Below are 11355 nucleotides of genomic sequence, written 5' to 3'. Positions count from 1 at the left end.
AGTTGTCCTCTCAAAAAATACCCTATAATTGGGGCCTAAACTACCCCATCTCTTTAATGGACTTAGAGGCTGGATTTCCTAAGGGGTTTAAATCACAGAGACATGTTTGTTTTAGGAGCGTTTACATTACACTGACATGGAGGCTCAAGCTCTATTTTCATTTATGTGTTTGGCCAAATTTTAAAAAAGTAACAGTTATTAAACTAAAGAAAATGATTGAGGGTAAATCCTGACCCTATTGAAGACAGTGGGAATTTTGCCATTGACTTCAGTGGGGCCAGGATTTCACCCTGAGTCTTAGCCTAAAAGGTTGAGTAGTATGGGCCAGATAATAAAGAGGCTTCATCCATTATCTGTAGTTTTATATTAAGTATATGGAATAAGACAATAAATTCCAAATGGGAAGTATTTGCGTTAGGAGGCTGCTGTTTGTTTATGGATGGGATCTGGGCAGTGCAGTGAGTGTCTCACAGCTTAGTACAGACAGTTTAGTTTTTGTTTTATTTTAATGTACACCTATCACACATGGGCTAAATGAATCAATGCTGTAAACCCCAGCAGCTGTTTAGAAAGCTTTGATCTTCAATGGGGTGATCAGTACATTTGTAGAAAGCATTTGGTGTGTGGAAAACATTGTCACATTAATAATACCCTTTAAGTACCTGTTCTCTTCTTTATATAAATGGTGTATGGGATGGGAAAAGTACAAGATAACTGATTGCACATCTGACTTTTTGTTTTCCAGATATTTGATTAATTGCTTATAATTCTGTGCCATTATGTACAGTGTGTCACCAGACTGAGCACTAAAATGGCCAATAAGTAGGGTTACCAGATAGCAACCGTGAAAAAAACGGGACTGGGGATGTGGGGTAATAGGCGCCTATATAAGAAAAAGTCCAAAAAAAAGGGACTGTCTCTTTAAAAATGGGACATCTGGTCACCCTACCAATAAGGGGACCAAGTTAAAACCTCCCTTGTGTATAGATTTGTGGCACTGAAAGTACATGAACCATTACTCAAGGCAGATTTCTACAGAAATCTCAATCTAATTACTCTTACATTTAACCCTGATTTATAAATTCTAGTCCTGAATAATAAGACTTGACACAGTAGATAATTCTAAACTATTCTTTAGCACAGTTTTATATAGCTACAATACTTGGGAACAAGAAGAATCTATTTTTAACAGTATTGATTTAAAAATAAAACAAGTCAAGCACAATGCAGTATAATAAAATATGTATTTTTCTAACGATTTAACTACAAAGCTTCATTCTCTACCTTACTCTTCCCCTAATTATCAGTGGGTTTGACTTATTTAAAAAGCATGAAGTTACAAACATTAAAAACTATAATAAAAGATACAAATATCACTGTAAAATCTTGAGCCAGAGCAATAAACATCTCCTTATACTGCCTTGTCACTGCCCATTGCCCTGGCATCTTGTCTCTAATGCGATTAGACATTTTATCAACGCACCCCTTTTCTTTGCTAATGGGCCATGGGAGGGGCATCGCAAAGGCATAGAGGGAACCCCCTTATCGTCCTTCAAGACTCGCACTGTCATTGCTTTTCCATGACCCCATTGCAAGAAGTTCCAACATCACTTTCTCAGTTGGCAGCTCAGCAAAGTGATTTTGTGCCACCATTCTCAAGGGGCTTTGGCTGGCAAACCTGAGAGGAGGGTTCTGGGTGATAAGTGCCGTATATCATAGTGCATTGATTAAGTCGGAACCTTACCACATCATGCCCTTTCGATAAAGATTACACTAGGGAGACATAAAACTAGCCCTTGCTTTTCAGAGGAAAGATTTAATTGTGTAAACTCATGTTATATATTTCCCTGCTTGGTTAGCCTGTGTAATTTGCCACGGTTCTGAGCAGTGTTCCGGAAGAAGTTTACAAAAGTACAACAGCAAAGCAAGCTTTGAATATCCTATAGAATCATAGAATATCAGAGTTGGAAGGGACCTCAAGAGGTCATCTAGTCCAACCCTCTGCTCAAAGCAGGACCAATTCCCAGCTAAATCATCCCAGCCAGGGCTTTGTCAAGCCGGACCTTAAAAATCTCCCAGGAAGGAGACTCCACCACCTCCCTAGGTAATGCATTCCAGTGTTTCACCACCCTCCTAGTGAAATAGTTTTTCCTGATATCCAACCTGGACCTCCCCCACTGCAACTTGAGACCATTGCTCCTTGTTCTGTCATCTGCCACCACTGAGAACAGCCGAGCTCCATCCTCTTTGGAACCCCCCTTCAGGTAGTTGAAGGCTGCTATCAAATCCCCCCTCATTCTTCTCTTCTGGAGACTAAACAATCCCAGTTTCCTCAGCCTCTCCTCATAAGTCATGTGCTCCAGACCCCTAATCATTTTTGTTGCCCTCCGCTGGACTCTTTCCAATTTTTCCACATCCTTTTTGTAATGTGGGGACCAAAACTGGACACAGTATTCCAGATGAGGCCTCACCAATGTCGAATAAAGGGGAACGATCACGTTCCTCGATCTGCTGGCATCACGGAAAAGGAAAAGACTGAAATATAGGAGGATGATAGTTGAAACTGTGTCCCCTCCCCAATCCCATCTTCTTTTCCTTTTAATTCTGGATCACGTCCACCATTAAAAAGGGGGTTCAAAGTCATAGTACCACAGTCACCTTGTTTATCAGCTCACATTCTACAATAAAGGTTGCATCTGAATCTTCCCATAGCTCTCCCTCTCCCACTCACCCCTCCATGTAGCCTTCAATAAATCCTTCACTAAGGATCACATCTGATATGTCAAATTCTTAAATTCATGGTTGAGTCTAAATGCTGGCCTCAGATGGCAAGGACCCTGGGTAGTGCGCAGCAATCACAGGCCCACTTTGATACTGGCCCTACTTCTTTTCCTCATTATAAAGGAGAACTGAAGTTTTATTTCCCAGCCTGGGATACTGGTTTTTAGCTCTTTGCAACAATAGCAAAACAACAACACCAACACACAACCCAACACCAGAAAACAAACAAATGATTCTTCCTTAGAGCTGACCTGCATGCAGAATGGTAATAATGCATTGGGAACTTTATTCCCTAGATTTTAAAAAATAATTAATATTCAAAGATGCTGAGGGCAAGATTTAGGAGGCCTGGGATACAGGCTGTGGGAAAGGGTTGGATCCGAGCAATTCCCATAGGGGATGGCAAGCTCTAAGTAGTAATGGTGTATTCTTCCTTAATTGTCCATGAGATGCGCTAGACCATGTTAGCGGATTCCAAACACTGTGCCCAGTGGGTGAGGGGTGCTGTCTGACATGGTGGTGATAATGGACATGTAGCTAAATAGTGTATATTAATGCTAGTGCGTGAGCCTGAACTTGTGAACAAGTGGCTTTTGGTTTGTTTTTGAGAATCTATCCTTCCCACATCCGGTGTCATGATTTAGATTAGCTATTGCAATAGTTCTTATTTGTGACCATGAATTATACACAGCTGCATACTTCTAGTCCTCTTCTGGAGAACTTGATGCTTTTTAGCCTTAGGCTGCTTTGGATAGCATGTATGAGCTCCCCTTTTACTTACTTTTGGGGTTTGTTTAACAACAAAATTAGTCTTTGTTGCAACAGTTAGAGAATATCATGTGTCCTCGTCTTCTGAATTCTTTCCTGTTCAAACTCTCTGTTGCTAGCTCTCCATTTGGTACAATTAGAGTGGAAATGAACACTGTTAACATTCACAACATTGCATTATAAGAAGCTATGCCAAAATCGAGCCAAAACTTTCCTGCCCAGCTTGGTCTTGTCCTTTCCTGTGTACTGTACATTCAGACTTGTGGACTGTGGAAGAAGGTTGATGGTGAACCCATTTGTAGTTATTGTAAAATACAATGTTCTTTCTCTTACAATAAAACTAATTAAACATGGTGCTGTGTTCCCGTCTCTGCTAAAATGCTTTACATCAAACCTCTTGGGCCCCTTACAGCGAACATGCTGTTGCCCTTTTCTAACCGTGATGAACAAGGGACTTCATCTACATGCAGCCAATAATACTAAATGTATGCTATGATCTAAGACCTGATAAGTGTAATGTTACTGTACTTCTTGTGTGCTTTTCTCTTCTCCTTCCTGCTATTGCTTTGTCTTCTCTCCCTCCCTTAGCTGCTCTTTTTATGTTAATTTTTATATTTTTGTTATGAGTAGATTTAATGTTTGTGAAAGGGAAGGTCTAAAAGTGCTGGTTTGAGCCAGGAATACATTATTCTCCACTACCCACCAGAACAAATCTTGGCCTAAACCCTCTGTAAGGATCCTCTACTATCTCATTCTGACAAGCACCCGGTCCCTCCCTCCCCAACCTGCTAAATATGTCCAATTTCAAGGTGCCATCCACCTGGAAGTCCAATTGTGTTCAAAGGGTTAACCTTGCAGCTTAGTGTTATTACTAATCATTACATGTCTTTTTAAGCAACACTACTCTGTTTCAGGTTAATTCACACTTTCAGCCACATCACAGGACAAACAAGTAGGAATGAAATTGCATCATCCTAGATTGTTCAGTATCACTCTGGCTTGCCCAGGTGACTGTTCTTGTCTCGTCTTCTAGAATGTTCTCTTATTTTGCCCAGCTAGCTTTTTCCAGGTTAGTGGGGTTTGTTCTTCTGATCTGACTGACTGACTGAAAAACTAGACAAGGCAAAGAATTCCCACCCCCAATAAAGCTTCATCTTCTGATGAGACACTCTGGGCCTGCCTTGCTCACCTGGTTCTGAACTATCGCAGCAGTCTAGGCCTAGTCTGTCAGCTTCATACATCTTGGCATGGCTCACATATGTCACTCCACAGCGAGCCTCTGCTTCTCAGTGGCAGATCTCTCTCTTCTCCTCACCCTTCCTTTCGAATTAGTGCTCACTGCTGGCTCAGGCCTTTGTGGAAGTGGGAGCCTGGCTTCCAAAACCCTCAAGCCATCCGCAAATAAAAAGCTAGCAGCAATTATGACAGAGGGGATCTTTCCTAAGCCGTTTCCAGCCCCACTCTGGCTCCAACAGCTTCTGCAAACATAACCTGACATGTCTGTTTGGCAAATGTATTGCCTGCAGATCTCTATGCATAACTTCCTCTCCTTTTTCCTCGCCTGAAGCCCTGGATACCCGAGACTGCAATTTATCTGGGTAAATCCCAATACATATGCACTGACCTGAACCCATTAAAAAAAAAAAGGTCGCACCTGGGTGCTTGTGTAAGTACTAATCTGTATGGTAAGTGCGTTGTGTGCAATATAAATACCTACCATCATTCCTGAAGCTCCTGTTTCACTGTGGTATTGCACTACGTTTGTGTATTACTGCCTCGTTGTATTCAGATGTAATTGGCTGCTTGTTTGGCTTTGGAGTGAGAGTTGTTTTTATTCATTTACTCCTTTCAGAGCTACAGGCCTCTCTGCTTGTAAATGGTTTCCTTTGGGAGCTGTAGCAGCAGTGGGTGGTGATTAGCTACACATCAAAATATTCTCCAAGGCCATCAGTACCAATTTTTTTGTGTGATATGGATGAGAGGCCCAGCGACTGGGAATTAACCTGAAACAATAGAGAGACACCATGTGCAGGTTTTTAAATGGTGTCCTTTGAAGCCATGTAGCCTTGCTGCTGATGTCCCCTTTCTAACAGGTCACAGAACCATAGGAGTGTCTGTAACCCCCGTGTCCACGCCCTACACACTATTGTAATAATCTTTGTACAAAATGTGCCTTGTGTGGTATCATTGAAAAACTAATTACTCACTGGTCAGTAATATTCTTATGTGATGTGTATTAGGAATTATGGATATGTGCTGGAATTATGACTAAAGTGTGTTTAAGCCGAGCAGGTCAGGGGGAGTTGTTAAACAGGTCTATCCTAAACAAAGGAATGTGTGTCTACCCCAACGTACGTAGAAGCAGTAAAGAAGGCCATCAAACTAACAAGGAGACGGGAGACTGCGGGAAACTGAACAATTTGCATTTTAGCAAACACCAGCAGGGTAAGAAAGAGCCCGAAGTTTCCTTTACCGCCAGACTCCATCTTGCCTTCCTCACTGCTTGACTAAACTTTACTTTACTTTAAGGGGTATTCTTCAGATGAATCCATTTCCAAGGTTCACTGGACTGTAAAAGAAAGGGGCAGAGAACCCAAAGTTCTCTTTCACCTAAGAAGACAAAGGAACTGGCTTTTTAGGGCTTCTGAAGGAGATTCTGCCCAAGGCAGTGTGGGGTCAGCCACCATCTTGCTGGAAGACTGCGTGAGAAAACCATCTTTAACAAAGTTTTTGTACCTTGCTAGGTTAAGTTTTCATTTTTATTTGTTTGATCATTTCTAACTTTCTCTCTTATAATTGAACTCTCTTAAAATCCTATCTTCTTTTATTGATAAACTTTGTTACTATTAATCTATCGCAGGGGTCGGCAAACTACAGCCAGCAGGCCGGATCCGGCCCCTCAGGGCTTTGGATCCAGCCTGCGGGACTGCCATCCTCGTGGCACCTCAGGCCCCGTGCCGCTCCCAGAAGCGGCCTGCAGCACATCCCTGCAGCCCCTGGGGGATGGGGGGCAGAGGGCTCCGCATGCTGCCCTTGCCTGTGGGTACCTCCTCTGAAGCTCCCACTGGCCCCGATGTGCGCCACTGCCACCCCGGAGCCGCTCCAGGTAAGCGGCGCCAGGCCAGAGCCCGCACCCTGAACCCCTCCTGCACCTGAACTTCCTGCCCTGAGCCCCCTGCCTGCACCCCATTCCCCTGCCCTGAGGCCCCTCCCACACTGTGCACCCCCTCCTGCACCCCAACCCTTCCCTGAGCTCCCTTGTACACCCCGCACCCCTCCTCTGCCCCACCCCTTGCCCTGAGCCCCTTCCTGCACACCTTACTCCCTCCTGCGCCCCAGCCCTACATTCATAGCCCTGCATGCAAATTCCCCACCCAGATGTGGCCCTCGGGCCAAAAAGTTTGCCCACCCCGGTCTATACCAACAGTGCTGTGTTTGAATTAAAGTGAATGTTAACTCCAATTGATGTGGCAAGCTGTTTGGTTTTCTCTTTAAAGGACCAAAGGGAGCTTCTTATTCCTCTGAATGTTGCAGGAGAGAGCTGGGCATTGCAGAGCACACAGGTTTGGGAAAGTTCAGGACTAGGGGTGTGTTGGGGTCACCTGCTAACATCAACCAAGTCTGGTAAAGACAAGAGTGTGTCTGTGATAATGGCCAGCAGGCTGTTGAATTCAAAGAGGTTGAATCAAAGCTGTCCCGCAGACAGAACATGATGTGTATGCCGGCTGCTGGCTGACTGTCTCTCTCCCCCAGGCAGAAAGCTACAAGTAGAAGCAGCATTTTGTGGCACTCAGGGTTATAATACCAGTGGTGACACAACTTCTCACTGGTCTGAACTGCACCCCAGAAGGTGACTGTCCCACTCCCTCTTCAAGGAACAAGGCACCAACCTGGCAGTAGCTGATTCTCCCTATTCCAGCCAAAGTGGCCTGTAGGGGCTATGCTGATAGATGATATGAAGGAGTTACTCTGTGTGGCACACCTGCAGTGCTGAAACCCCTGCCAATCGAGGGAGCAAAAGGTTGAGGTAAGGATCAGAGCCTAGAAATTACATAGTGTTAAAACTAAATAACCTGGAGTTCAACTTTCACAATTTAGCCTTTGTCTTTGTTACAGTGTGTGTGTATGTAAAAATGGTGTGTTAGTAGTAAGAAGGGTAGACCGCTGCACCTTACTAGTGGAGTCTCTTTTGAAATTATTTTACTCCGATTTCATTATTTATGCTGTATAATCTGAGACACGCTCTCATCTAAGTACTGAGTTATAATAAATCGGCAAACTGATTTTATTAGCGAGTTGTCCAACATCAGAACAACAAGTTATTTGTGTTTTAAATTATCCAAAATATAAAACCTTCCGGCCTCATGGAGGGAGGAGCAGACTTCAACAATAAGAAACACACATTGCATTTTCCCCTTCAGATTTCAAGTACTAAGTGTCTGTGTGGTGGGGCTTCTCTTCCTAAAAAAGAGCTAGTTAGATTCCCTCCATGTGTGGGGAAATTATGCCACCAATTGCTCTGAGCTTAAGAAAAATTGCTGTCTAACGCAACCAACTATAGCTGTGATTTTTGGCGCTAGTTTATGACAGACAAAGTAAACTGCCTTCCTGGTTTAAAATGTTCGGTTTTGTTTTATTATGCTAGTGTTCAGAACAGGAATAAGTTTCTCATTTAGTGTAGTGTTGATGTAGAAGCCCTGGTTATGCTCCAGAGTTTGTTGTATGAAACAACCAACCAACCTCAGTAAAAGGTGGGAAATCTCTGTGGGTGCTGCTTCTGGAAACCATCCCTAACCTCTACCACACATCCATGTTTTAAAAGAGAGTTTTCATTGTAGCAGACATGTCTTTTTCTGCCAAACCTACTAAATTTCATACAGATGTGCAAGTATCAGAGCAAAGATACAAGTCTATGCTGTTTCTGGAGGAAGGAATTTTCTGTTCCTCATGCTTGTGAACTATCTTGCCTACCAACATGGGTATTTAGAGTCAGACCGGTTTCTCTAATGCTTGGAACCATTGCACAATGTTATTTCTGTGTAGATCAACTTAATGTATGGGTACTGGAACGGATCTCAGTTTCTATTATATTTACACAAATTGTTCCCTGGGATTTCTGCCTTCTACATCTCAAGGACATGTAAGTGCCAATTCCTAAGGGGAAAGCAGCACAGGGAATTCTGCCCACTTGCTAATAACTGTCTTCACATCTAGGCTCAGGGCCTCTCCCTCTGTCTACTAACCTTTCTGGAGTCTTCAGAGCCTTGGTGTGGTGAAATTGAGACCACACACCCCTTTCTGGCCTTCAAATCCAAGCTCTCTCCAGAGAGGCTGCAATTCAAGATATAGACCAAACCATTGCCTTCTGGCAGCATTTCCAGTCAATGCAGAGACGAGCTATCTAACAGCAGAACAGAGGTTCCGGAACGTGGGGGCTGGAGCAGATGCCAAAGGTGAGCACAATAGGCACCCAACTCCCCCACACATTTGCATTAGCAAACACAATACAAATGTCAAACAAGTAACAACTGTCCCTTCTCTATATATAATCAGGGGAGAAAGAGCAGCTGCTCTCATCAGGCAGAAGAGGGCCATAGATGGCCCATGTAGAACTACACTTATGTGCTTCAATCAGGAGCGCACCTACATTTTCAAGCACTTCAATCAATTTTCCTTTAGGGCCTAGTGATGTCACGTTTTGGATTGCCGTAACCTCAGAGCCTGACTAAGTGGTTGTATGAATAGCATCTGTATTTACTTCAAAAGGGAGTTGTAGCAGCGTGTAATTCAAAGGGCACTGGAAAGCTGGGTGCTGTCCTTTTGTGAGCTGAAGCAGAAAAAGAAGATAAGGGCACGTCGTAGCTGTCGGATAACTGTTACACATTTACCTGTACAGGCTAGGTACAGACATGCTACTGCCCTTTTTGTTCTCTCAGCTGCAGAAGCCTAGTGGAAAGGCAAATCCGAATCTCAGCACATATAACAGAAGCTTATAAAACAAGAGGATCTACTCCAGCACCAGAGATTACAGCACATTCTGTTAGCATGCAAGACTGGGAAGTGGCAATTAGCCCTCACGCTGTAGGTTAAGATATTATAAAATGGACATTCAGGCATCATCAGTTGCCTCAGTGGGACTATAGGGAATGCACGAGTATTCCTGATGTACCTCAGCTAACTTGTGTATATATACTTTCCTGCTTTATTCACTTGGCCTCCATGGGAATGATATTCTTTGCTTCCTACTATCAGGCTTGTGGGGCATCTATTAAAAAGCAGAAACCTTATATTAACTTTGTCTAACACTCCCAACCCTCCTAAGGAAGGAGTAATAGTGCTGAAAAAATAAAACTCCTGAATGGTTTAATTCCTAAATTGATAATTTGTAGTTTAGTGGTTTCACAGCTCTGGCAATGATCACTTCTGTGTGAGTTTTGCAGTGTGGGCGGTCTGACATCCCCATCATCACATCAAAGGCTTGGTCTGGCTCTAAGCTGAAGGAATGAGAGGACTCTTCTAACAGGCTCATTGGACATGAACAAAGTCTATCAGAGAGAACACATTTTTCCATTCACTCATACACCATGAAGTGCAAACACATCGCCCTCCCTTTCTCCCAAATCCAGTGCCTTTCCTGTTCATTTCAAGATCCAGTTAAAATTGCCCTTGATTTACAAACCCTCCAGCTGGAGTTCTACTTTACTGGACTTCTTACTGCTCTCTCTCAACCCCTCATGTGTCTCCCCAAACAATCAGGTGACTGCCAGTACAGGAGCCTCCTTTTCTCTTCTGCAGCTCCTGCCATCTGCAACAGCCTTCCAGTAGCTTTCCATTTAATTTCAACGCTGTGGAAAAGACAACTGTTCAGCATTGCCTAGGCATCTGTCTGTCAACTACCATTTATGACTGTAATTGTATTAAACTCTGGAAAGTGAGCTAAAGATTGTATGAAACACACTACACGTCAGACTGCTTTGTACAACCGGAGCAGAGAATAACTAGTGATGCTGAGGGATTCTGCATTGAAAACCCACGCTTCGAAGTCTGGATCAAAATTTTCAACATTGCACTGTCCAGAAGAATTTGGATCTGGGTTTTTGGTTTGGGCTGACCCCTAGTTTTGAGATCAGCTTTTATACACACAAGGACCTTTAAACAAAACTATCTGAGTTTGCAAAACAATATTTTATTAATAAAAGATTTATAAACAGTAAGAAAGAAACTTCACTGCATGAAACGTCCAAAATAATTCCTGGAGCCACGAACTAGATTCCTTAACAGCTGTACAGAGGTTTCGAGAGGGGAGTAGTACTAAGTACAAATTTCTCTAAAGATGGCTGAAAGTTCAAGAAAGCATCATGCATCTGTCCTATGCAGAGAAGCTACACAATAAAATAGACTTAAAAATACACACACAAAATCTGTACATCAGTGATTTTAAAAAGCCATGCGTTGTGTAGCACCCCGGGGGAGATTAGGGATGATCATACAATTCACTACCAGAGGAAATGCCATGATTCTGAATCAGGTACATGACTGGCCAGTTTCTGCTTGCAATTTCATCTCTTCTTTTCTCAAAGGGAAGGTGTCAATGAGCGCAAAGAGCTGCGCCGGCGTAGGTGGGAAAGAGTAACGCTCTTTGTCCATGCCGTGCTTGTCCATCACCACCACACTGAAGTTATAATGGGGGATGCGCAGCAACAACCTGAAAAATTCAGAAATCATTTTTTGAACAGCCTTATTCCCATAAGGCCCCGTGAACATCTAACACAGTTGTGAAAAGCAGGAAAGCGTTGGAGATGGCAG

General features: G+C 43.2%; 2 protein-coding genes across 3 annotated transcripts in view; one reads left to right on the top strand and one right to left on the bottom strand.

Moving 5' to 3' along the window:
- LOC135978000 (uncharacterized) overlaps nucleotides 1–11355 on the top strand; it is a 1156726-nt gene that overhangs the window by 98566 nt on the left and 1046805 nt on the right. The window lies entirely within an intron of this gene.
- SRPX (sushi repeat containing protein X-linked) overlaps nucleotides 10716–11355 on the bottom strand; it is a 71709-nt gene continuing 71069 nt past the window's right edge. For both annotated transcript variants that reach the window (XM_065579109.1, XM_065579115.1), the window contains one exon: nucleotides 10716–11254. In XM_065579109.1, coding sequence (XP_065435181.1) covers nucleotides 11074–11254 — 181 coding nt within the window. In that variant the 3' untranslated portion in view covers nucleotides 10716–11073. The remainder of the gene's footprint in view (nucleotides 11255–11355) is intronic.

The sequence above is a fragment of the Chrysemys picta genome, chromosome 1 (assembly GCF_011386835.1).
Source record: "Chrysemys picta bellii isolate R12L10 chromosome 1, ASM1138683v2, whole genome shotgun sequence".
Taxonomy (NCBI): domain Eukaryota; kingdom Metazoa; phylum Chordata; order Testudines; family Emydidae; genus Chrysemys; species Chrysemys picta.
The sequence above is the reverse complement of the archived record's forward strand: the minus strand, read 5'-3'. Positions and strand labels throughout refer to the sequence as shown.